General features: G+C 42.4%; 1 protein-coding gene across 2 annotated transcripts in view; it reads right to left on the reverse strand.

Annotated features, from left to right (window-relative positions):
* Positions 1-26,220, reverse strand: part of slc35f1 (solute carrier family 35 member F1) — a 112,907-nt gene that overhangs the window by 7,792 nt on the left and 78,895 nt on the right. For both annotated transcript variants that reach the window (XM_021600417.2, XM_021600420.2), the window contains exons 4-7: positions 21,756-21,915; positions 13,727-13,883; positions 10,941-10,993; positions 7,329-7,483 (exon numbers count right to left, since the gene is read on the reverse strand). In XM_021600417.2, the coding sequence (XP_021456092.1) occupies positions 7,329-7,483; positions 10,941-10,993; positions 13,727-13,883; positions 21,756-21,915 (525 nt within the window). The remainder of the gene's footprint in view (positions 1-7,328; positions 7,484-10,940; positions 10,994-13,726; positions 13,884-21,755; positions 21,916-26,220) is intronic.

The following is a 26,220-nucleotide window of genomic DNA, read 5'->3' on the forward strand; positions in this document are numbered from 1 at the left end:
ACAACGACCCTAAGCACACAGTCAAGACAATGTAGGAGTGACTTCGGGGACAAGTCTCTGAATGTCCTTGAGTAGCCCAGCCAGAGCCCGGACTTGAACCCGATTGGACATCTCTGGAGAGTCCTGAAAATAGATGTGCAGTGACATTCCCCATCAAACCTAACAGAGCTTGAGAGGATCTGCAGAGAAGAATGGGACAAACTCCCTAAATACAAGTGTGCCAAGCTTGTAGCATCATACCCAAGAAGTCTCAAGGCTGTAATCGCTGAGAAAGGTGGTTCAACAAAGTACTTAGTAAAGGGCCTGAAAAAAACTTTATTTGCTTTATCATTATGGGGTATTGTGTGTAGATTGATTAGGGGGAAAACGATTGTAACCTGTAACCTAAAAAAATTTGGAAAAAGTCAAGGGGTCTGAATACTTTCTGAACGCACTGTACACAATTATACGGCCCCTGGGTGTTGGAGCTAGCAGCGAGAGAGAGAGGTAGAGTGATAAAGAGAGAGAGAGAAGCATAGAGTGTGGAAGAGAAAAGCACACACACACCACCATTACCATGTGTTCTAAGCTTTTGAGAAATATGGATGAATTAGTAAAGTCCAGGCTTTTATTTAGCCCCTCGATTGCCTTTGGCCTGAGATTGTGTCTAGATGTGCCTTATGCTGCAGCAATATGGAGCAATCCTCTAGAAACCAAACAAACTAGACAAGATAAACAACCAAGGAACGAAATAGATGAATAACATACAATGAATAGAACATTGTCTCGGAACAATAGCAGCCAAACACAGAATAGAGTAGATATAAAAACATTTTGGCCATACATTTACAGAAACAAGACCAAATACATGGCGCATGAACGTCACTGTCACAGAAGCAGGCAGAGGGAGTCATCACAAATAACGACATAATTAATCCTTCCCATTTCGTGCCACTGAAATATGAACCATTACCCTGACAACCAGGAATGATCTCTCTCTGGAGACACACACCCCTTTTGCTGCGCGGCAATACTTCCTCTGCAGGGTTTCAATTTAGCATTTGCTAAAGTAAACACTCCTGAGAACAATATCAATGTAGACCACGTGAAACAAATCATGCAAATGACTCTGTCAAGACTAGGGCTGTGGCAGTGACGAAATTTCGTCAGCCGGTGATTGTCAAGCAAATAACTGTCGGTCTCACGGTAATTGATCGATCATTAATTAACATAAACATATTTAGCATCTCCTGGCTTCCACACAATACATCCATGTAATATAGCCTATACTTTCACAATAAATCCATTATTTATTTTAGACAGGTCTAAAGAAGCATGATATGAAGAAAATGTAGTCTATTTCAGAAGAACAGAATAGCATACTGAGTTGTCCATATGTTAGGTCCTGATGTGGCTGTGCCATATGGCTGTGGGCTACACTAGTTCCTTTAGCAGACAATATTTGTTTATAATTCCGGATAATTATTTTATATTATGAGGAATACAACTTGAACAAAGCTATATAAAAATAAAGTCTCCAAACGATTTGAGGGAGAGCGCACATGCGGAGTATCTGTGTTGAGCGGTTATCAAAGAAATAGGTACTTCTATATGCTTAATTTAGAGTTATGTAAATTCAGTTGTTCTACAAACGTTGGGCTACATGTTTTGACTTTTAATACATTGTAAGGCCGCATGATGAGAATCTAATGATGATTTGGAAAAAGTCGCTTGAAAGGCATGAGCTCTGCTTGGGTTTTTTTGCGCAGGCTGTGCACACTCCAATAGTCTCTCATTCACAATTTGACAAGCACTTGATAATGCATCGAATTTCACGCCGGCATTCCCTTTGTGGCCTTACTGCAGTATGCTGGGCAAAGAACATTCAGAAATCTCTTCCAACACACATTGCCTCTGTGCATCAGAGGTGAATCAGTTGCATGCACAGCTCAAGCAAGACATTCATCAGCATTTATCTGACTACGTTCTTCCACTGAGTCCATAAAACTTCTGATTCCAGGAGCTGTTGCTATCAATAAGGTGTCTGATTCATAATTTCCAACTCGAATAGAAGTAGAGGGACCTTTGTCAGAGGTTGCTTGTTGTGAGCGCTGAGGGAACTTTATGCACTTAAATAGCGAATGGAGGATGCTTTTCCTGTGGTTTATTTTCATGCGAGCCAGGTAGGCTATACTCCTGTTGTAAAGAGAAGCAATGTGCTTAATATTAGGAAAGTTGAGAAATGAATATAGTAGGCCTAGTCTATAGAAAGCTGATGGGATACTCATCTTTTTATTAGCGGCCATCACTCTGTTTTCTCTAGCAGTTGCATAGCCTGTAGAAATGTTGTGCAACATGAGCTCATGGGCTCTCTTGAAGTGTTTGATTAGATTTTTGAAGACATTTGCATTGATATCAGAGTAATTAGAGGGACAATAGAGTGCTGAGTACCAGGCAGTTAGCAAGTTTGGTAGGCTACTAATGACCATCAGCAGCGTCAGAGCATAGAGAAGCCTAATTACTGTGACTAAACGGTCATGTGGAATTTGACTGCCTTTGTGACTCTTGACCACCGGTGTGGCGGTAATACGGTCACCGCAACAGCCACAGTCAAGGCTTTTATTAACACGTGGAGTAACAGGCACAGAGACAGTGCTTTTGCAGGGAGGGAGAATATATGAGAGGAGAAAGCCATAACTGAAAACTGCGAGGAATACATTCTACATCTCCACATACTCTAGTTGACATGAACCTAGACACGGCTACAGCCCTGCATACCGTGATAGAAACTCAGAAGCGAGAGGAAAAGGAAAAAGACTTTCACCACCACTGTTCATCATCCAATGTCGTAAAATCTTCGGGGAGAATTCAAATATAGCCGTTTTCATTTAAGCAGATGGTGTGTTATTGTTGGTTGCCCTTTGCCTGTACCTTTCCCATGTTGCTCTGTTCTGGGATTATGATTTGTGATTTGCACGAGAGTTTAGAGATTAGACTCCCATCAGGCCATGGTCTCCTCCTACCGTGGTCGCAGCAGTTAGAGATAGCATCACATGACACCAGCCACAGCTCATTTGAATGCATCCCAGCTTCGCTATACTGTGAGGACATGAGACATTTAGAGAATATGAATCAAATATGACTGTCTGAGGATAGAGGTAGAGGATCTTGGTTTTCTGCTCCTGCTGCTCCCAGCACTGTTAAACCAAACCATTAGCACTGCAATCTTCATGATTGACGATTTCCACCCAAGGACAAACATGTATTTTTGAAAAGTAATTCCGGACACCACTATCATTTCAACATTGGACAGTATGCTCTCCTGAGAATTGTATTGTCCCATAAAGCACATATTGTGAACCGCTGACACAAGCATTCCATCACGCCGATGCGTTCATTCCTCACGCTAGACTGGTTAGAGGCAAAGATTACAGCTGTGGTCAAAGTGGTCTGGTCAGGGGGCTGAGACAGAGTCCGAAGCCAAATCAATAAACGCTGCCTCAACAACTTCCTTGTTCCCTCATCTTTCCCTGCAGTCGATTTACAGCACAACACTAATAAACCAACCGTTACATACAGTATTGTTGTTGCTAATATATGGAGAGAATGATAGGGCATATTCATTCAAATTTGCTCAGCTAAATGCTGCAAATGTTTTAGCCAAAATGCCAGTGTCTATCTATCACAGCCAAGGCATTGTGTCAGATCCTAATGCAGAATATTCCATCAATACTGAAACTAATTAGAGACCTTTACATTCTCCACTACCCTCCTGATGCTCTACAGTATAATACTATTAATATGAATTCATCCTCCACTGTCAATAATAGCCCACAAGTCCCTGCATCTCCCCTTAGGAGTTCAAAAGCAATTAGTTCTGGCGAGGAACATGGATGCTTGTGTTGTTCCTAAGCAATTTGATTGGAACAAGATTTAATGTTTACTTTACGTTGACTGTAGGTGCAATAAGGGCATCAGACGACTAACAAAATGAGAAAATAAAGAAATGAGAAACTGCTATGATTCATCTTTGAATGATTCAATCAGACACAGTAGCATGGTCCTATAGTAGAAACTCCAAAGGACAGATATGTCTCAGGTGTTGAATGGAATGCTTTCTTCTCTGCCAAGACTGGCAATTTGAATGACTTTGGTACCTTAAGATATGTACTCTTTCAGTGCTTAAAAGACAGACATATTATCCAAAGTACAACTCAATCATTTTCTGGTTCTTTGGGGATTGCTCCTCTCTGAGTCTGGTCGGTAATAGCTCTTGCCTTCAAAGCAGCACAGACGCTGTAGAAATGCATCCAGAGGCCATGACAATATTGAGTTCACTTCTCTCTTACTTCCCACACTGACTGCCTGCAATGGCTTCCAATGGATTACAGGTGTAGAATAAGGCATTCATATTCCACACAGTGGGTAGGGGAGCATGCATATAGAGAGGAATCAGCAGAGGACTGATTGGGGTGGTGGTCTGCAGTAGACGTGGCTATTTGTCAATGCAAGACCACCTTGAGGAAGCTTACAGGGACAGGGAGGGGGAGAGAGAGAGAGAGAGAGAGAGAAACAAAAGAGGGAGAGATTTTGTAAAAAAATATTGTTTATCTGTTCTCTTGCTCTGCATGTATCCACAAAGGTAAAGAACAAGTGGCCTGTGTACTGCATATACTTATCCCCTCTCCATTGCACTGGCTGCTGTTGACCCAACATAACAAATGAGACAAGGTAGAGAAGGTCTAATATTATTAGGAAATGTTAATTTCATGGACAGACCGCAATGGATACTTCCTGAATTCTGCTACCGCTCGTAGCATTTGGTAATAATCTCTCTAGCCTTTCTGAGCACGGAACAATGAAGCTGTTCTCCCCCAAAACAAGGAGAAGAATATAATGAATTATTCTCATGGTCGGTAATACCCCAGAGAATCTGGCATGTGGGCGAGCTAATACAAATGAACTGACAAAATAGACTAGAGGTTTATGCTCCAGTTGTACAATTAAAATGATTGGAGTGAATGATTTAGTGATGTATACCACAGAACGTTCCATTGAACGCTCTGATGTTATCCTCTTGGATTTGTGACCTACACTAGACCGTACAACAATACCGGAAAATACCAGTTTATTACAATTTCCCAATAAATTGCTAAAACAAAAAAAAGCCTCTCTGCCCTGTGATTTTATTGTGCCTGTATTACAATACTGCAAGGTCCACTCACTCTTGTCTTACCACCTCCAGACTGCTGATGCAAGGATCAGTTCTTATCAGAAGCTACCCTGCTCGTACTCAAAAGATCAACAGACAGCATCTCTGGACTGTGATTGGGGCGAAGTGATTGTGGTGAGGAAACAATGCCCCTTAGTGACAGCTCCAGGGCCTGATTACAACAGTCAGAGAGATGGAAGGAACAGCCTTGAGCTGATGGGAGTGTGGTAGCTACTAGCTAGACCCTTCGCTCCACTTCACGCTCTCCAATCACAGGGCAGGTTGGAGACAGTGACACAGACCCCAGGACTTAATGGCATTTCTGGGCTGAAGGAGGCTATCGCACACTTTGTACTGTGTTTATTAAGGGGCCTGCCAACCCAAGAAGCACAGTTCAAATAAAACTAGTGGTGGGACTTCATTGATAAAGAGAAAGCACTCTATTCAGACTGGTATCTGACTCACTTCCAGGTTACATACAGTACTTACATGTATAGTACCAGTCAAAAGTTTGGACACACCTACTCATTCAAGGGTTTATTTTTTACTATGTTCTAGTATTTTTAATATTCTCTGGCAGAGAGAAACATTGTATATTGTATGAACTCCCTGAGAAGACCTGACAAATATTGTACAGACATTCAAACTTCTTCTGACCCAACAACCTAAAACATTCTTGCAGAGCTTTGTTTCTCAAGGCAAGTAAAGATTCTATCACAAAGGTATATAATCATAAACAATAAACATGTGCAGTACCAGTCAAAAGTTTGGACACACCTACTCATTCAAAGGTTTTCCTTTATTCTCACTGTTTTCTACATTGTATAATAACAGTGAAAACATCAAAACCATGAAATAACACACGGAATCATGTAGTAACCAAAAAAGTGCTAAACAAATCAAAATCTATTTTAGATTTTGGATTCTTCAAAGTAGCCACCCTTTGTCTTGATGACAGCTTTGCACACTCTTGGCATTCTCTCAACCAGCTTCATCTGGAAGGCTTTTCTAACAGTTTTGAAGGCGTTCCCACATATACTGACACTTGTTTTCACTATTATTCTACAATGTAGAAAATAGTAAAAATAAAGAAAAACCCTGGAATGAGTAGGTGTGTCCAAACTTTTGACTGGTACTGTATATACGTACAGTAGTATATACAATAAAGTGAAATCTGCCAGACATTGTTGACTGCCATCTGCCAGACATTTTTGATGCTTTAATTGGCCATGATTGACTTTGAAAAAGCTGCATTTTAAAGGTAACATAAAGAGAGGGATAACTAAGAAATACAAGTAAAATATTAGCCATATCCCTAGCCACTTTTAGAGTTAACACAACAAAGGTTTGCTGTGGTGGAAGAGAGAGTGCAGAGACAAGTTTACACGGCATAAAGCCACCCATTTTAATCTCGCTTTCTTTCTCTCTCACTTTTGCAGTGGGCGGTAATCTGCACTACATGAGTCAGAGCTGGGAAAGCGATTAGAGGGCTTTATTTATTGTAAGGCGTGACTAATGGGCAGTGTTTGGTGGTCTAGCTGCTTTAACAGTAATGATGGCCATCAGCCCACCCGGGCCGGACAGGACGGAGGAAGATGAAGGCCCACATTGTAGCCCAACCACCCTGGCACGCTGCCCTCACTGACTCTCAGCGCCCTCCTTTTCATCCTCCCAAACGACAAGGCGTTGATGCCCTGCAGAAATACACGCTGGTCCTCTCTGATTTACTGAATAGCCTTTCAGTGCAGCGTGAAAGCTGCGATCGATCACTAGCTCACAGCAGGGAGGGAAAAGGCAAACCAAAAATGTTTCCCAAACAATTGGTGAAAAACCGAAGGCAATATGTGGAATAGGATTGTTTAAGATGATAGTGGTGCATCGCTTAAAATCGTAACAATTATGATAGATGAAAGACTGAGGGTGAAAGATAAAAACAAATCATTTATATTTGTTCGACCACACAATTAAAAGAGAGAAGGCTTACTTAACAGTCTCTTACACTAAACTGTGCTTGATCTAAATTTAATCTTATCAGAGCTGCAGCAGTAAGAGAAGAACATCTGTACAGGAGAATGGATGCTGGAGGCTTGTGGAAAGTGTGTGTGTGTGTGTGTGTGTGTTTGTGTGTGGCACTCACCTTGTACTGGAACAGTAAGAGACCACAAAACAGGCTGTAGAGGTCAGCAGTCAGCAGAGAGAGGTTGACCGATGTGGCACTGCTCCTTTTGATGACCACGGGCATGAAGCTGTACAGGCCAAACATGCAGGCACTGAAGCCGATGTAGAGCAACCCTGGGGAAGGACACACACACACAGACACACAGAGCATGATGAGTGACAGATCCGCAGGGACAGAGACTGGACTATAATAATTAACTGCACAGTGCTCTCTAGAATACCAACTAGCCAGCTAGATATCATTCACCTGTCTGTCTATCAAGGGTTTGCATAGATTTTGTTTTCTCCTTGTGGTCATGCAAGGACAGAAAGACCTTCATGAATTATTTTATTTATCCGTTATTTTACCAGGTAAGTTGACTGAGAACACGTTCTCATTTACACGTTCTCATCATGACAGAGTAGAGAGGGGCTCATCTTCCCCATTCATCAACACATTTCCATATTGCACGTGCAGTGATTTGTCCAATTATCTAACATTTTGGTGGATCCTGTGACATTCTTCCTGCATACCAAACATATTAATCTCTCCTGGGCAGATTCAGCTTGTAGACCGAAGAATCTGTCGCGATTGAATGGGATGCGCGAGATAACGAGCAGCATTAGTTCAGTTTTGGTGGTTTTCGTAGCTGGTTATTTGAACATATCAGGATTGGGCGAAGGCGGTGTTTAAACTGCTTCGCCTCGAGTTCTTTGTGCGTGTGCCAACAAAGGTCAGATGGGGGGGCTTTGGCGCGAGGGTGGAGAATTTGTTTTTTCCGGAACTCTCCTTTCCTAACATGTATAGACCCAGATGTTAATCACGCAAGATTTTACTGCTGTTTTAACCAAGATTACCAACGGATATAAATGTGAAAGTAATCATGTCAGCATTTCCTAATTTATCAATCTTTCAACAAAAAACATAGAATTTGTCATTGGGGGGGGGGGGGGGGGGGGGGGGGGGGTCATATAGCGACATTCTGATCATCTTTTGTCCTGCAGAAACACGGTAATGGATTTAGTGTTGAAATAAAATGACATGCTCGTCTAGTTTCAGGTTTGACTTTTTCAAATGCATTTATGAAAGACAACTTTTACTGGCTCAGATGAAAAGACAACACAGACAGGCAACGGTAATTTGTGTCAAAACTAAACGTAAATAGCATTTATCTGTCAGATTCTGATCTCAGGCCTTCGCAGCCGTTATGAATGCTGCAAAGGCCATTTCCGACTAGCTCATTCCACTAAAAGAAATCAGGATTCCATTCAATTGCTTATCATTTTTATAGTCATTACATATCAGGAGTTGTCCTCAGCAGAGACAACAAAAATATCCACTTGTTTATCTGTAGAGAGAAGGTACTGAAGGACAGCTGACTACTGATCAGGTGGGAATTGGATACATTTAAACACTGAAGAGTTGTAGTCCTAATCGGCATGCTCTGGTTTAGTGCATGAATTCATGACAGGCCCAAGCTACTGCATGTAACAGGACGAGACTGTTTTGACCAAAACAAAGGTCAACATTGAAGACCAGGAAGTCTCACTGTATTCAACGTTATTTTTTATTCCGATCCACTCATGAAGATGTATGCCATTTTCTGTAAGGCCAAGCACAGAGACTTCCTAACCCTTTTTCTCCAGGCGCTGTTGGTAGTTGGTGGAATAGCTGAACAGAAGGCCTCATGAGTTATTCAAAATGCCTTGTTTACTTTGTCTGGCAGCATACCAGAGAGCAATATGGCCGACACCTGCTTTTGTTAACTAAGTTGAAGTGTATCTCTGGGCTAAGTTTTAGTAGTAGTATGTAGTAGTAGTATGTAGTAGTATGAGACTCTGCTTTTAGAAGCACATCTAAATCCCATGAATATTCAAATCCCTGTTATTAGGAAGGATGAGCTACTGTATTTGTATGAGAATTCATGACTACCACCCGAAGAGAATCTAAAGGAAACTATCTTATTTCACGGCAGTGTATGGGCCTTTGTTTTCACCTTTCTTATGATCAATATCTGGTTATTAAGAGTAGGGGGAAAAAACACACGACTGTGGTAAGCTTGAGGAGGGAAGAAACAACAACTGATCCCACCAAGTATTTGGAAGACTCTCACAATCCTACATTTTACATGACCGAGTCCTCATTATTTTTCTAGGGCAAAGCAATCTTGGCTGAGGAGATCTTTCCTTCTGGCGCGCGCTGTGTTGTCCGTCATGGCAGTGACAGATAATGGCGTGCCCCTCAAGCCACCGCAGACTGGCTAATGCCTGTGACAAGCCAGCATCTCCTGGGACGCTACCCAAACGCCGCTATTGGCACCACGCACCCTCGCTCGCTCAATCAAAAGAAAGTGGGTAAATCCAAGTGGATTAAGGACCTAGTCACTTGCTTTGGCTTTGGAGAGCGGCGAATTGCACGTCACACTTTGGGCTCCTGTATCAGTGTAAATTAAAATCAGGCATCTTCATGGGCTAACATGCTGTCTTGATTGTATTGATTGTATTTTAAATATTCAGTCAACTTAATGGGCTACTATATACTGTACTGTAGCACCCTGTCTGGCTTGTTTGTTTCAAATGAAATATTAAGTGAACAGTCCTTGTTATAAGCAAATCAAGTGCACCCATTTATCAGTTAATGGTGATGGGTTCTGACTTCTAAACTTGAAACATGAAATATCCTTGTTCATGGTACTGAGGGAGAGAGGGGAATGCAGAACGTTTATGTTCTGTCAGAACATGTTACTGTTAGACATCAGGTATCCTATGGAAAGGAGAAGGGCCACAGTCTGGTTTCTACACCAGAAGTGAATGGTTTTCTGTAGGAGGAATGTATATGTTGGGGTCAATTAAGGTTGGATATGAGCCAGGGACTTGGAATGTTACTGAGTAAGGGAAAGACAATCACATGGCTGCGGTCACTGATAAGGGTGGAGAGCTGTGGATTCGTGAGAAACGGTCAGGCCCAAGTTCAGGTCACATTAAGGGAGAAGGAACAGTTTTCTACCGACATAAAGAGGCAATAAAGGTGTAATGTTCAGAGAAGAGGAGGAGACTTCACCTAAATTGGGGTATATATACTGGTGGGAACATGTCTTTGTCTGTTCAGCTGTCTGACCCATTGGGTGAATAAACTTGGTTTGAGCTTTTCATAGTTGTACACTGTTAGGTTCTAAATAACAAAGTAAAAACTAACAGTGGACACCTTCATCTCCTACCAGTAATTCATGCGGCACAACAAAATGTTCGTAAAGGTTGACTCCATCCCACCATACATTTTGACTATACAGCGGCGGCCCATCCATCTTTAGCTCAGGGCCCCATCTCCTCACCCCCCCTACTTAATTTGCAGAGAGATCATCCAGTGACACCTCTTACAGCCTAACTGATTGCGTGAGCAGGATATGACACAGTGAGGGAGGGGGGGGGCATCTCCTCTAGACAGGGCAATCAATTCCCACTCTGCAAATGTTTAATCATCCCTGTATCACCCCCCCCCCCCCCTCCCCCCCCCCCCCACACACACACACACGGGCTGCCAACTAACGCTGTAAGAGAGAGCAGCATCTAAATCCCAGTAACAGTAACTTACCAATCTGCCAGTCCCAGGGCACCCTTAACAGCTCCTTATGCTCCATGATGGCCCTGGAACAGAAAGAAAAAACATTCCCGTCAGCCAGAGGGACGCTTTGTGAGATAGGGAATACAACAGAGTTACTGACGGAGGGTGGAAAGCAAGACAGGAGGATCATAAGCAAGTCTCTTGACAGAAAGGCTCAGTTTTGACTGCTGAGCACCTGTGGTTCTGATGAGTCAGTGACAAATCAATCCTATCAGAGCGAGGCGGGGTTCAACCCTCTGACCCTACAGAATAGATCCTGGGAATTCTATTGACGGAATCCTCTGACTCCAGAGGGGCACTAACAATAGAAACAACATGGTAGACCATTTTCCCTCCCTCACCCCCCCTCTGTTCCAGACAAGAGGAATGGAAAACAATCCACCCAGGTCTCGCTCTGTGACATCTCTGTGAAAAAGCGTAATTGACGAGGCGGTGCTGACGTGTTACCAAGGTTACGGTCTCGTCTGGTGCTCCCGTGTCTAAAATTAACATCAGCGAGAGACAGAAACAGAGACAGGTCCCCATGCTCTCACTGTCTTCCCCAGTAGGGATAATTTCATACATAACAAGTGGATAAATAAGTGGAGGGAAGACAGGCAATGTCTCATAACTAGTTTTTTTAATCTTCTTTAAGCCTCAGAATGAGCTCATTAAAAAGTAGTAAAACTGAACAAAAATATAAACGCAATCGGCAACAATTTCTAAGATTTTATTATTGAGTTACAGTTTATATTAGGAAATCAGTCCATTTAAATATATTCATTAGTCCCTAATCTATGAATTTCACATAACTCGGAATACAGATATGCATCTGTTGGGAACAAATACCTTAAAAATGTAAGGGCGTATCTGGTGTGACCATTGCAGTGAGACACATCTCCTTCGCATGGAGTTGATCAGGCTTGTGGCCTGTGGAATGTTGTCCCACTCCTCTTCAATGGCTGTGCAAAATTGCTGGATATTGGCGAGAACTGGAATACACTGTGCTACACGTCAATCCAGAGCATCCCAAACATGCTCTATGGGTGAGATGTCAGGTGAGTATGCAGGCCATGAAAGAACTGGGACATTTGGCACAACAGTGGGCTTCTGGATCCCGTCACGGTTTCTCTGTGCATTCAAATTGCCATCGATAAAATGCAATTGTTTTTGTTCTCCGTAGCATATGCCTGCCCATACCATAACCTCACCTCCACCATGGTGCACTCTGTTCACAACGTTCACATCAGCAAACCCCTCGCCCACATGACACCATACACACTGTCTGCCATCTGCCTGGTACAGTTCTAACCGAGATTCATCCGTGAAGAGCACACTCTCCAGTGTGCCTGTTGCCATCGAAGGTGAGCATTTGCCCACCAAAGTCAGTTAAGACGCCGAACTGTACAGTATTTATTAGGTCCCTACTCTTCCTGCGGTCCAAACATGAATAAAGTAATTACATAACAACAAAACAACAGCCTACATCAGAAACAGCATTATACATCATACAAGACATTATTACTCTAGTATTACAAATGTAGAATATAACATGTACAATGTGTGTGTGTAGAGTGTTTGTATTAGAGTGTGTGTGCGTATGCGTGTGTGTTTTATCTGATTAGTTTTTTATCTGATTTTACTGCACGCTTGCGTTACTTGATGTGGAAGAGAGTTCCATGTAATCATGGCTCTATATAGTACTGTGTGTTTCCCAGAGCCGGTTTTGGACTTAGGGGCTGTGAAGAGACCCCTGGTGGCATGTCTTGTGGGGTATGTATGGGTGTCTGAGTGTTGGCTGTTTGAACAGACAGTTCATGTGCTTTCAACACATCAATACCTCTCACAAAGACAAGCAGTGATGCAGTCAATCTCTCCTCTAGTTTGAGCCGGGAGAGACTGATATCCATGTTACTGATATTAGCCCTCTGTGGGCCAGCCTTGCTGCAAGGGCCAGCCTTGCTGCTCTGTTCCGGGCCAACTGTAACTTGCCTATGTCCTTCTGAGTGGCACTAGAAGCATCATAGAAAGAAAAGGTGATTATATGACAGCATGGGGCTGCTAGCGAAGCCATCATCTCATCTGGAGATAGAGAAAGACTGAATACTATAGAGCCGGTGTAAATAGTCCGGGTGGCCATTTGATTAATTGTTCAGCATTCTTATGGCCTTGGACCTAGACTTTGCACTCCGGTGGTACCGCTTGCCGTGCGGTAGCAGAGAGAACAGTTTATGACTTGGGTGACTGGAGTCTTTGACAATTCCTCTGACAACGCCTGGGTGGCAGGACCTGGGTGGCAGGAAACTCGGCCCCAGTGATGTACTGGGCTGTACGCACTACGGTCGGATGCCGAGCAGTTGCCATACCTGGCAGTGATGAAACCAGTCAGGATGCTCTTGACGGTGCAGCTGTAGAACTTTTTGAGGATCTGGGGAACCATGCCAAATCTTTTCAGTCTCCTGGGGGGGAAAAGACATTGTCGTGCCCTCTTTGCAACTTTCTTGGTGTGTTTAGACCATGATAGTTTGTTGGTGATGAGGACACTAAGGAACTTGAAACTCACAACCCGCTCCACTACAGTCCCGTTGATGCGAATGGGGGCGTGTTCAGCTCTCTTTTTCCTGTATTTGCTTTAGCCTGCCTGGAGTGCCTGATTGGTTAGGTACGGCATTATGGGACTATTATATTGGTTTCATTTTGCCAGACAAGCTCAATGAAGCACAGTTTAAGTATTTTAAATCATTTCCAATAGGTCTGACACACACACAAACACTCACAGCTGAATGCCGCTGAAGAAGGAGCCAAACAGTCCCATCATGCCCAGGAACTCCACCCTACTCAGGTTCTTAACGATGAACTCCTCACACACATTAGAGATGCCATACAGCGTGGCCCCTCCCAGCACCAGCAGGTCCCCCAGGAGCTTATGGTCCCCTAGAGAGAGAGAGAGCGAGAGAGAGAGAGAGAGAGAGAGACTGTCAAACTGTATGAAAGAGCCATTAGTTATTAATGACAAATAGGTTATCATATGAAACCCTCACCTGTAATATCAGACTAAGTGTCTATCCTATGAGATAAAAAATTATGACAATGAGGCAGTGAAAGACATTGGGTGTTTAAAAGGTACAGGAAGCAACTGTGCTTGAGTTCATACATTGAGCAAATGTAGGATTTTAGCAGGAGTTTCATTGATTAATTAATCTTCTTACTGGTCACTTTACTGTGTTCAAAATATCTATTTTCACTATTTTAAGCAACATTACTGTGTAGCTGGTAAGACAAATCGGCATTATTGATTGGAAGCTCACACCAAACAATTGCATTGTTCCTTTATTCCTACATGCTTAGTGCATACTGTATGCTGCAATAGGTTTCAGTAAGGTATGGATAAACTGTACCCAATCAAGCAAAGATCTTACAGATGCTTAGCACATGCTTGAAGATTTTGAAACAATCCCACTATAAATGTAACTATTCTGTCAATCACGAGACAGAAATGAATCTACAGCCGTGTGTTTTCAATGAAACTCTAAACTCTTCGGATCCAGAACGAACACGTACTATGATTTGGATCGTAACATGTATTATTCATATCGAACCAAAATGCAATCTATCTATCTGAATCTTGTTGAGCTGGGGAAATCAAGGAGTACTTAATGCAATAGTGAGAGGGGGAGGCTCTCCATGGGTGTGAAAGGCAAACCACACCAGGGACTAACACGGGGGATCTGACTCGGTTATGGCTGAAGGTACTGTGAGGTTTGAACACAATGAGACAGCGATGGTGAACTAAACAGTGAGAACACTGTCTGTGTGTTGGTGGAGATGAGGGTGTTTGTGTGAAGGACACAGCAGACTCCACAATAGCAATCAAAATATGTTTAAAGCTTTTCGCTAGATATACATACATTTTACATATCCATTTTACATACAGTTGGAGTCGAAAGTTTACATACACTTAGGTTGGAGTCATTAAAACTCGTTTTTCAACCACTCCACAAATTTCATGTTAACAAACTATAGTTTTGGAAAGTCGGTTAGGACATCTACTTTGTGCATGACACAAGTAATTGTTCCAACAATTGTTTACAGACAGATTATTTCACTTATAATTCACAGTATCACAATTCCAGTGGGTCAGAAGTTTACATACACTAAGTTGACTGTGCCTTTAAACAGCTTGGAAAGTTCCAGAAGATGATGTCATGGCTTTAGAAGCTTCTGATTGACATCATTTGAGTCAATTGGAGGTGTACCTGTGGATGTATTTCAAGGCCTACCTTCAAACGCAGTGCCTCTCTTTTCATGGGAAAATCAAAAGAAATCAGCCAAGACCTCAGAAAAAATGTGTAGACCTCCACAAGTCTGGCTCATCCTTTTGAGCAATTTCCAAACACCTGAAGGTACCACGTTCATCTGTACAAACAATAGCACACAAGTATAAACACCAAATGACCACGCAGCCTTTCTCCGCTCAGGAAAGAGATGCGTTGTACCATGCTACCAAACACTAATTTGTATGTAAACTTCTGACCCACTGGGAATGTGATGAAATAAATAAAATCTGAAATAAGTCATTCTCTCAACTATTCTTCACATTCTTAAAATAAAGTGGCGATCCTAACTGACCTAAAACAGGGATTTTTTTACTAGGATTAAATGTCAGGAATTGTGAAAAACTGAGTTCAATGTATTTGGCAAAGGTGTATGTAAACGTCAAACTTCAACTGTACACATTTTGCATACATACTTGTACTTTTATATAAAGCAGTCACTTAACAATAATACTTTACCAAACATAAACTCTTTAATCCCAACCCTCAGCCACTCTCAGCCCATCCCACCTATCACCATAGACCTCAGCTCTTTAATCCCACCCCTCAGCCACGCTCAGCCCATCCCACCTATCACCATAGACCTCAGCTCTTTAATCCCAACCCTCAGCCACTCTCAGCCCATCCCACCTATCACCATAGACCGCCCTTGTTTGGTTTCCAGGTGCCATATATTTTTTTATTATGCTGTGATGTTTTACATAATTTTTTTAACCTTTGTAATCGTATATTATCCACAGATTGTTATCTAAAGATGAAAATCTTTCCTACAAGTATTATTTATTATTTATGGACTGACTATGGCTTTCCAGATCACCCAACACTGCTGTTTGTAAGGTTCATTTTAATAGCATGTTGTGATTTTTTAACCGTTCCTGAACCTGTGACCAGAAACAAGCTACATGGTGGCAATACTAGAATAAGTGATCTATTGATTCTGTCTCTTCACAACAAAATCTACAGAGCTGAGATTGTTGTATGCCCCATATATATAGCATTCTGTCAGTGGCAAGAATTTATATAATTGTTTAAATTGAAAAACTCTAAGTGTTGAATCAAGTGTAGTTTTTTGTACCAATATATATAAACAATATGCCATGGAATTGGTACATCAGATCTCCTCCCATTTATTTTGCAACCTGTATGGCACAGCTGTCAACATTTTTGTCCTCAAAATAAACTGGTATATTTTTCTATTTATGCCAGTTCCTTTCAGCCAATTTGTATCTTTAATATATGGCAGGCAAACAAGTTCCCTACCTCCTCCCTTTTCCACTTGCCTCCATTTTTGTGGTAGTGCTGCAATCAGTTGGTTGTAAATTTGGATTGAGCAGATATTCCCGTATCTACTGGAGAACCATTTGGGGTTTAAGTACAACTTAAGTATGAGTGTGTCACAGATTCTGCTTCTTTCGGAGTGCGTTTCCTTAGGTTACTGCTGGAGGGCACCCTTACCTTGTTTCTAGCTCCCAGGTTACCATGATGGTTTCTTATTGATTGCCCGCTCTGTTCACCTGGTTGCCTGGCTATTTAGGTTCCTCTGTTGGGCTGGATCCTTGCTTAGTTCTTATGTTTTGTTTAGTGCACTCTTGTGCTGTTGCCTTGTTTCTGTGAAGACTTTAAGTAAAGTTCTAGATTTAAACTTACCCACCGTTTGCTGTGTTTCTCTGCGACTGGGTTCGAGTTCATTCAAGCATCATTGTAACAGAGTGAAGCTTTTAGTGAGAGGTTTTAATATTTAATAATTTTTGCCCCCAAACTCATATTCATTATGTAAATAGGCAGGTTTAATTTTGTCTGGCTTAGCATTCCAAATCAAATGAAATATTATTTTGCTCATATGATTTAAAAAAAGAGTCATCTGGAGTAGGCAGTGCCATTAGTAAGTAAGTAGACTGTGATAGGACCAAAGAGTTAATCAATGTGATTCTTCCATAAATAGACAAGTATTTACCTCTCCGTGGTTGCAGAATCGTATCTATTTTTGCTAACTTTCTATAGAAATTAATTGTGATAAGTTAATTTATTGATCATTAGAAAACCTGTTTGTAATTATGTTAGCACAGCTGAAAACAGTTGTTCGGATTAAAGAAGCCATAAAACTGGCCTTCTTTAAACTAGTTGAGTATCTGGAGCATCAGGATTTGTGGGTTCGATTACAGGCTCAAAATGGACCATAACAAAGAACTTTCTTCTGAAACTCATCAGTCTATTCTTGTTCTGAGAAATGAAGGCTATTCCATGCAAGAAATTGCCAAGAAACTGAAATCTCGTACAACACTGTGTACTACTCCCTTCACAGAACAGCGCAAACTGGCTCTAACCAGAATAGAAAGAGGACTGGGAGGCCCCAATGCACAACTGAGCAGGAGAACAAGTACATTAGAGTGTCTAGTTTGAGAAACAGATGCCTCACAAGTCCTCAACTGGCAGCTTCATTAAATAGTACCCGCAAAACACCAGTCTCAATGTCAACAGTGAAGAGGCGACTCCGGGATGCTGGCCTTCTCGCATGGAATAGTCTTAATTTCTATGGACAAGAATAGACAGACAAGTCTCAGAAGAAAGTCTTTGTTTCTGGCCGTTTTGAGCCTGTAATCAAACCCACAAATGCTGATGCTCCAGATACTCAACTAGTCTAAAGGCCAGTTTTATTGCTTCTCCAATCAAAACAACAGTTTTCAGCTGTGCTAACATAATTGCAAAAGGGTTTTCTAATGATCAATTAGCCTTTTAAAATGATAAACTTGGATTAGCTAACACAATGTGCCATTGGAACATAGGAGTGATGGTTGCTGATAACGGGCCTCCGTACGCCTATGTAGATATTCCATTAAAAATCTGCCTTTTCCACCTACAATAGTCATTTACAAAATTATGTCAAATCAAAGTTTATTTGTCACGTGCACCGAATATTACAGTGAAATGCTTACTTACAGGCTCTAACCAATAGTGCAAAAAAGGTATTAGGTGAACTTGTATTTCTGATCAATTGATGTTATTTTAATGGACAAAATGTAAGCTTTTCTTTCAAAAACAAGGACATTTCTAAGTGACCCCAAACGGTAGTGTACCTGCGCTGTTAATTCCTCTATTTATTTTATTAGTCTAATCTCTTTTTACCTACCGTAAACTGCTTTTGTTTTAATGATGAGTATTGTATTGAATGGTCTCTAAAAGTACATTTAAAAGTGCCCCATACAAAAGTGTTGTGTTGTTATGTTGTGCAAAAAAGTCAATTGCAAATTATTTTGTCTTAGTTAAGAACAAATTGTCATCCAATAGGCTTTGATTCAATTTCCAATATCCCCATCCACTTGGAAATTTTGTAAGAGTTATATGGAGGCCAATTAGATGGTGGTCCGATCGCATTCGGTCTCCTATTAATACTTTTCAAAACTTTTGATGCCAGCAAAAACAAGACTAGGAAGTAATCAAGACGGATAGCTCCTCCATGTATATCTTACTCGATCAGGGTTGTTCAAATCAAATCACATTTTATTGGTCACATACACCTGGTTAGCAGATGTTATTGCGAGTGTAGCTAAATACTTGTGCTTCTAGATCCGACAGTGCAACAGCATCTAACAGGTAATATCTAGCAATTCCACAACAAAACCTAATACACACAATCTAGCGAAGGAAAGGGATGAGAATATATAAGTAACAAATATATGGATGAGCAGTGACAGAGCGGCTAAGATGCAACAGATAGTAAAGAATAGATAGTGAAGGATACAGTATACATTATATACATATGAGATGAGAACTGCGAGATATGTAAACATTCTTAAAGTGGCATTATTAAAGTGACACTGTTCCATGTATTAAAGTGGCCAATGATATCAAGTCTGTAGGTAGGCAGCCGCCTCTGTGCTAGTGATGGCTGTTTAACAATCTGATGGCCTTGAAATAGAAGCTGTTTTTCAATCTCTCTGTCCCAGCTTTGATGCACCTGTACTGACCTCACTTTCTGGATGGAAGCGGGGTGAACAGGCAGTGGCTCGGGTAGTTATTGTCCTTGATGATCTTTTTTGCCTTCCTGTGACATCAGGAAGGAGGGCAGGAAGTTTGCCCCCGGTGATGCGTTGTGCAGACCGCACCACCTTCTGGAGAGTCTTGCGGTTGTGGGCGGTGCAGTTGCCGTACCAGGCGGTGATATAGCTCGACAGGATGCTCTCAATTGTGCACCTGTAAAAGTTAGTGAGGGTTTTCGGTGACAAGCCACATTTTTTCAGCCTCCTGAGGTAGAAGAGGTGCTGTTGTGCCTTCTTCACCACACTGTCGGTGTGCGTGGACCATTTCAGTTTGTCGGTGATTTGAACACAGAGGAACTTAAAACTCTCCACCTTCTCCACTGCTGGCCCGTCGATGTGGATAGGGGGGTGCTCCCTTTGGTGTTTCCTGAAGTCCACGATCATCTCCTTTGTTTTGCTGACATTGAGTGAGAGGTTGTTTTCCTGACACCACACTCTGAGTGCCCTCACCTCCTCCCTGTAGGCTGTCTCGTCGTTGTTGGTAATCAAACCTACCACTGTTGTGTCGTCCATATATCCACTAGTTCTAATGTATTCATGATCTTCGTGATCTCCTTCAGTGCTTGAGGGTGATAGTTTGTAGAGTGATTTTCTTTACGATCCATTGAGGTACTTAAAATCGTATTATAATCTCCCACCATAATAATATATTATTTTGTTGCTTGCAAGCTCAATAGATTATTATATATATTTTCGAAGAAGTGTGGATCATCATTATTTGGCCCATATAGATTAATTAGTCAGATCTGTTTTTGGTCCAATAGCATATTTAAAATAATCCATCTTCCTTGCCAATCTGTTTTCACAATCAGATCCAAATTTGTATTAATCAGTATAATCCCCTCTTTTGAGTTTCTTTGACCATGACAAAAATATATTTCTCCCTCCCAGTCCTTTTCCCACCCAACCTCATCTATATTTGTAGAATGAGTTTCCTGTCAACAATAGATGTTATATTCTTTATCTTTTAGCCATGTAAAAATGTATCTTAGTTTTTTTATGATCTGCTAAGCCATTACAATTATAACTGGCTATACTTATTTCCCCACTTACCATAATGATAACAAAGTTTCAATTATACTTACCACAACCAATTTCTGTAAACTTACCATTAAAAAGCACCATGATGATTAAGTGTCCATATAGCTGTATCATAATAATGTGCACTGTTAAGCATACTGTAGCTGCAACTTTGTAAACCTCCAATTGTCCTAATGTTCCACCCCCCATACCTAGGTCTGTTGTCACTAAGACCATCAGACCATCTCCCTGACTCATGACACACCTTTGCATCCTAAAGCAAACCCTTGGCCGCGAAATGGTGTTGGCCAGAGGGAAATATGGGCAGTCCCATGATAACATAAATATCTATGAGGGTGCTTAAGATAACCAACCAAATAACATGGAAAACAGTCAGGAAAAAAGAAATAGTAACAATAATAGATAATAGTAATATAAATGATAACAACATCTTATAAATGCATGAGCATATTTAGAACGTCCGAGCAAGGCTATAAGCATGTCAGCCCAGCCTGCTCAGTTCCTTGGATTCAATTGTTCAAATCCTTTTGAAAAAATGAAGAGAAAACAACCTGAACATATCACAAGACCAGTACTTTTTTTTTTAATGTCCATTACATGCAAGACATATTTCACGTAGTCGTCATTATGTCCTGTTGTATTCCGACGGGAAAAAGGAAGAAAGAAAAAGGAACATAGATTCTAACGGCTGCTAGTTAGTAAAACTTCACACTGCCCATGGAGGAATACCCAAGTTTCATTTACAGTCGACTCTGACACAGCCAAGGCACGATAGCCAAGAATACATGCAGTTATATAGAAACGTATCATATACCTCTCTCACTTAGAGAAGTGCTTTCATAAGCCAGTTTTTGTATTAGTTCTACCGTTAACTTTAATCACTTGATCCCAGTGTTAACCAGCCCACACACACTAGAGACAACAACCCTGTTGACAATACCTAATCAATTTGCCGGTGTGTATCAGAACAATAATCATCCTTTACATATTTTATATATAGATGTATTTTTTAAATGTAAAAGTGTAACAACACCAATTATTTTAGGATCGTATAGGCCTATTCCAAATAGAGAACCTAGGCAGGGTTTTAATTCTATAATCCTTTATCCTAGCCCTATAATAAATCATTTCATATTTATTACGTTTTATCTTAAAAGCTATTCGTTCCGATTCACAGCTTTTAAGTCATAATATACCCGACCTCTACAATTAGGCCATATCATATCAAACTAAAAAAACAACCTTGATATTTCTAATGTACAATCTTCAAATGAAATAAGTAAACAATCATATAGAAAAAAAGGGGCTGCTCTTACCCATCCTCGCCTTCCTCTCAATCAAAACCTGATATTACTTCCCTGTTGTCCAAAGTGGTGTGTGTTTGTGTGTGTTACCTAGGCCCTGTTGTCTTCCCACCAGGACATCTGTCCCCACCATTAAGCCGATGCCCAGCAGACACACCCCGACGCCCACAAAGTGCACGGCCTTGTACCTCACCAGCAGGAAGAACCAGGACAGCAGCAGCACCACGGGGATGGTGAAACAGTCTAAGAGCTGACAGACAGAGCGGAGAGATACGAGGTTAGAATGGACACACTGAACTCTAGTTCATAGAGACACACAGAGAAAATGGTTTCAATGGAGTTCCAAGATACTGTACACCACGTAGACAAAATACACACCAGAGATGGTATCACAGCAGAGCTAAAACCACCCACCACAAAATCCAGGGGGTGACACATAGGACAGCGGGGACACACAGTACTACAGAGGACGAGGTCAGAGGACAGTCCAACACTAATGGTGATGAGAGAAAATAAGGATGGCGAATTAGGGGTGATGGTGGATGGCGTGTCAGGGAGGAGAAGGGGCCATGCAAGAGGGAGGAGAGGAACATTTATGATCGCCTAGGGGACCATCAGGTCTCCATTCTGGGAAGCCTCTCTGGCACTTAGTGGTAGCACGATGGGCTCACTCTCTGGGAAAGGTAGTGCACGGGAGAACGAGGGGTTAACCGCAGGACAGCAAACCCCATTACTGCTCATCACAGGTCGAGTACACAGAGGAGAAGATGGTGGCTCTCCTGGCAACTCACAACATCGATGTGTTCAACGAATGTTCTGACACCTCAGACAACCCTGGCATAATAACGTGTGGTTTATCGATGTGTAAACAAATGTTCTGACACCTCAGACAACCCTGGCATAATAACGTGTGGTTTATCGGTGTAAACGAATGTTCTGACACCTCAGACAACCCTGGCATAATAACGTGTTGTTTATCGGTGTAAACGAATGTTCTGACACCTCAGACCACCCTGGCATAATAACGTGTGGTTTATCGATGTGTAAACGAATGTTCTGACACCTCAGACCACCCTGCCATAATAACGTGTGGTTTATCGATGTGTAAACAAATGTTCTGACACCTCAGACCACCCTGGCATAATAACGTGTGGTTTATCGATGTGTAAACAAATGTTCTGACACCTCAGACCACCCTGGCATAATAACGTGTGGTTTATCGATGTGTAAACGAATGTTCTGACACCTCAGACAACCCTGGCATAATAACGTGTTGTTTATCGGTGTAAACGAATGTTCTGACACCTCAGACCACCCTGGCATAATAACGTGTGGTTTATCGATGTGTAAACAAATGTTCTGACACCTCAGACCACCCTGGCATAATAACGTGTGGTTTATCGGTGTAAACAAATGTTCTGACACCTCAGACCACCCTGGCATAATAACGTGTGGTTTATCGATGTGTAAACGAATGTTCTGACACCTCAGACCACCCTGGCATAATAACGTGTGGTTTATCGGTGTAAACGAATGTTCTGACACCTCAGACCACCCTGGCATAATAACGTGTGGTTTATCGATGTCTAAACGAATGTTCTGACACCTCAGACAACCCTGGCATAATAACGTGTGGTTTATCGATGTGTGCAACGACAGCCCAGTATGTCTCACTCGCTCAGCAGGCCAGCGTGTTTCTGCCTAATAGAAGGCCTTTTCACCGCTTGGTTATATAAACCTGTCTGTTACTGTAGTGAAGCGTGCCCTTGAGCGAGAGAGAGTGGAGAGAGAAAGTGGAGGGAGGGAATGAGGGGGACAATCATAGAGAGCGGGAGAGAGAAAAAGAATGACAGAGGGATGAGAGAAGGATGAGAATGACAGGATGACAGAAGGATGAGAGGAAAAGGAGCAAGAGAGAGAGAGAGAAAAAGGGAAGTGGAGAGAGATAAATAAACAGTGTAGGGATAACGATAACCATGAGTGAACCCTGAAAGTGAGTGAGTGAGGTTGAGTTCTGTGTTTACTCTCACCTGTTCTCTCAGGGCTATCTGGGGAACAGCTCTGGCATTAACCCGACAACTTTTACAGTGAATTACTAGCAAAATAATAGACCTGACATTGTCAATAACATTCTCTGCTCCTTTTTACAAATACCAGCAAACTAATGAAACTGATACAATTATCACAGGTCCTATGAGACTTAGCCAAGTGAGGAGAAAGAATGATGTGATTTAGTCAGTCCTAAGACTCTCCGCTTAACTCTGCCGAAATAAATCTTCAACTAATTCCTCTGTTTTACAGTGATTTGTCCCCAGGACCGTGGCTGGCTACCTGCATATCTTGAAGTAGGATCTTAATTTGATCACTCTTTTGCCTAGCAGGAAATGCACACTTGTAGTGTATTTGAGGTTTAAAAAGGCTTCTAAAGTTGTCGATTTCCCTAACAAGGAATGTATCAAAAAATAGTCCACGTAATAATTCACATTTCCTGTTGCTGCAGCAAACTGGCTCAAATAAAGATCCTACATCTGTAGCTGCCTGTTCTAACGAGTTGATGAAGAGGAGCTTTCCCCAGATGTGTCCACTGATCTCCTCATACTGGAGCCTAGCCAGACACCATGACCATTCATAACAACTAATCATTTCCCCTTAATGGGAAAGTATTTTATAGCACCGTCTCATGCCCAGTTCTCTTCATGCCTGCATATTAATATTGATGAGGCATTGTCTAACCTTGTTATAGTTTACATAACACTGTTGAGAATTGTTCTGGCTATTTCTCTCCTCCACACTCCTCCAAAGGAATCAGTTAGTGAAAGCCAATCAAACTAAAAAGCAAATTACCCTGCACAGAGTAACAAGAGGAGAGGAAAACTTGGCCTTAGAGTGAGAGAGTCCATTGATAAAGTCTCCAACTAACAACCAAACCTACTTCATTTGACTTCACTTGACCTGAGCTGTTCTCTAAATATCAAACAAACTTGCACAACAGACCTCGAAAACAAAAATACTGAGGAGTCCCAGATTGAGTTCTAGCTGTTTACTGAGTCAATATTTACAGTGATTCCATGAGCACCCCTTCCTCTGAATGTTTAATCACCTTCGCTATATGCTCAGGCTGGGTTTACTTTGGAGAGAGAGAGAGCTGCAGCTGTGCAATGCTACTCTCAAATATCTTTGTCTCTACACTGTGGAAGAGAGTCACCCTATCACTCTCGTCACCGCCCGACCTAATCATTCAGTGACAGTCACACCATGCGGATAGATCCATCGCTGTGTAAACAGTAGCTGCAGACCATTAGTGTGCTTGTCACATCAGTGCGTTGTGCTGACTTTGGGTCAGCAGGGCATGGAGGTACTGATCAACTCGTCACTGTGTCATCCCGCCTGTCTGTCTGTCTGTCTGTCATCCCGCCTGTCTGTCTGTCTGTCTGTCATCCCGCCTGTCTGTCTGTCTGTCATCCCACCTGTCTGTCTGTCTGTCTGTCATCCCGCCTGTCTGTCTGTCTGTCTGTCTGTCATCCCGCCTGTCTGTCTGTCTGTCTGTCTGTCTGTCTGTCTGTCTGTCTGTCAGTCAGTCAGTCACAGGGCCATGCGACAGGGGAATGAGGTCTGTCTGTCACAGGGCCAGACCACAGGGGAATGGAAATGAGGTCAGACGACAGGGGAATGGGGTCTGTCTGTCTGTCACAAGGCCAGATCACAGCGGAATGGGGTCTGTCTGTCTGTCACAAGGCCAGATCACAGCGGAATGAGGTCTGTCTGTCTATCAGTCACAAGGCCAGATCACAGCGGAATGAGGTCTGTCTGTCTATCAGTCACAAGGCCAGACCACAGGGGAATGAGGTCTGTCTGTCACAGGGCCAGACCACAGGGGAATGAGGTCTGTCTGTCACAGGGCCAGACCACAGGGGAATGAGGTCTGTTTGTCTGTCTGTCACAGGGCCAGACCACAGGGGAATGAGGTCTATCTGTCTGTCTGTCACAGGGCCAGACCACAGGGGAATGAGGTCTGTATGTCTGTCTGTCACAGGGCCAGACCATAGGGGAATGAAGTCTTTCTGTCTGTCAGTCACAGGGCCAGACCATAGGGGAATGAAGTCTTTCTGTCTGTCAGTCACAGGGCCAGACCCCAGGGGAATGATGTCTATCTGTCTGTCAGTCACAGGGCCAGACCACAGGGGAATGAAGTCTTTCTGTCTGTCTGTCACAGGGCCAGACCACAGGGGAATGAGGTCTGTCTGTCTGTCAGTCACAGGGCCAGACCCCAGGGGAATGAGGGGATTCTGGTACCTTTTACACTCCCCCTACTTTACTTCAACAGAACAGTCAGCCCTCCACATCACTGGCCCTGACACTCCCACTCCCACTGCTCCAGCCCAGAGCAGGACTCAGGCCCAGGCCATGGATTATCTCTCTCTGTCGTGAGACAGCGGTGCCGTGCCGGTCATCGATTCCACTTCCCAAAATAACGGCAAGGCAGAGCGGTCTCGAGTGGCGGTCGGAGCTGAGCGGTATCTGACGGATATAGACCCTGACACTCCATCTGTTTTCT

The sequence above is a fragment of the Oncorhynchus mykiss genome, chromosome 4 (genome assembly GCF_013265735.2).
Source record: "Oncorhynchus mykiss isolate Arlee chromosome 4, USDA_OmykA_1.1, whole genome shotgun sequence".
Classification (NCBI taxonomy): domain Eukaryota; kingdom Metazoa; phylum Chordata; class Actinopteri; order Salmoniformes; family Salmonidae; genus Oncorhynchus; species Oncorhynchus mykiss.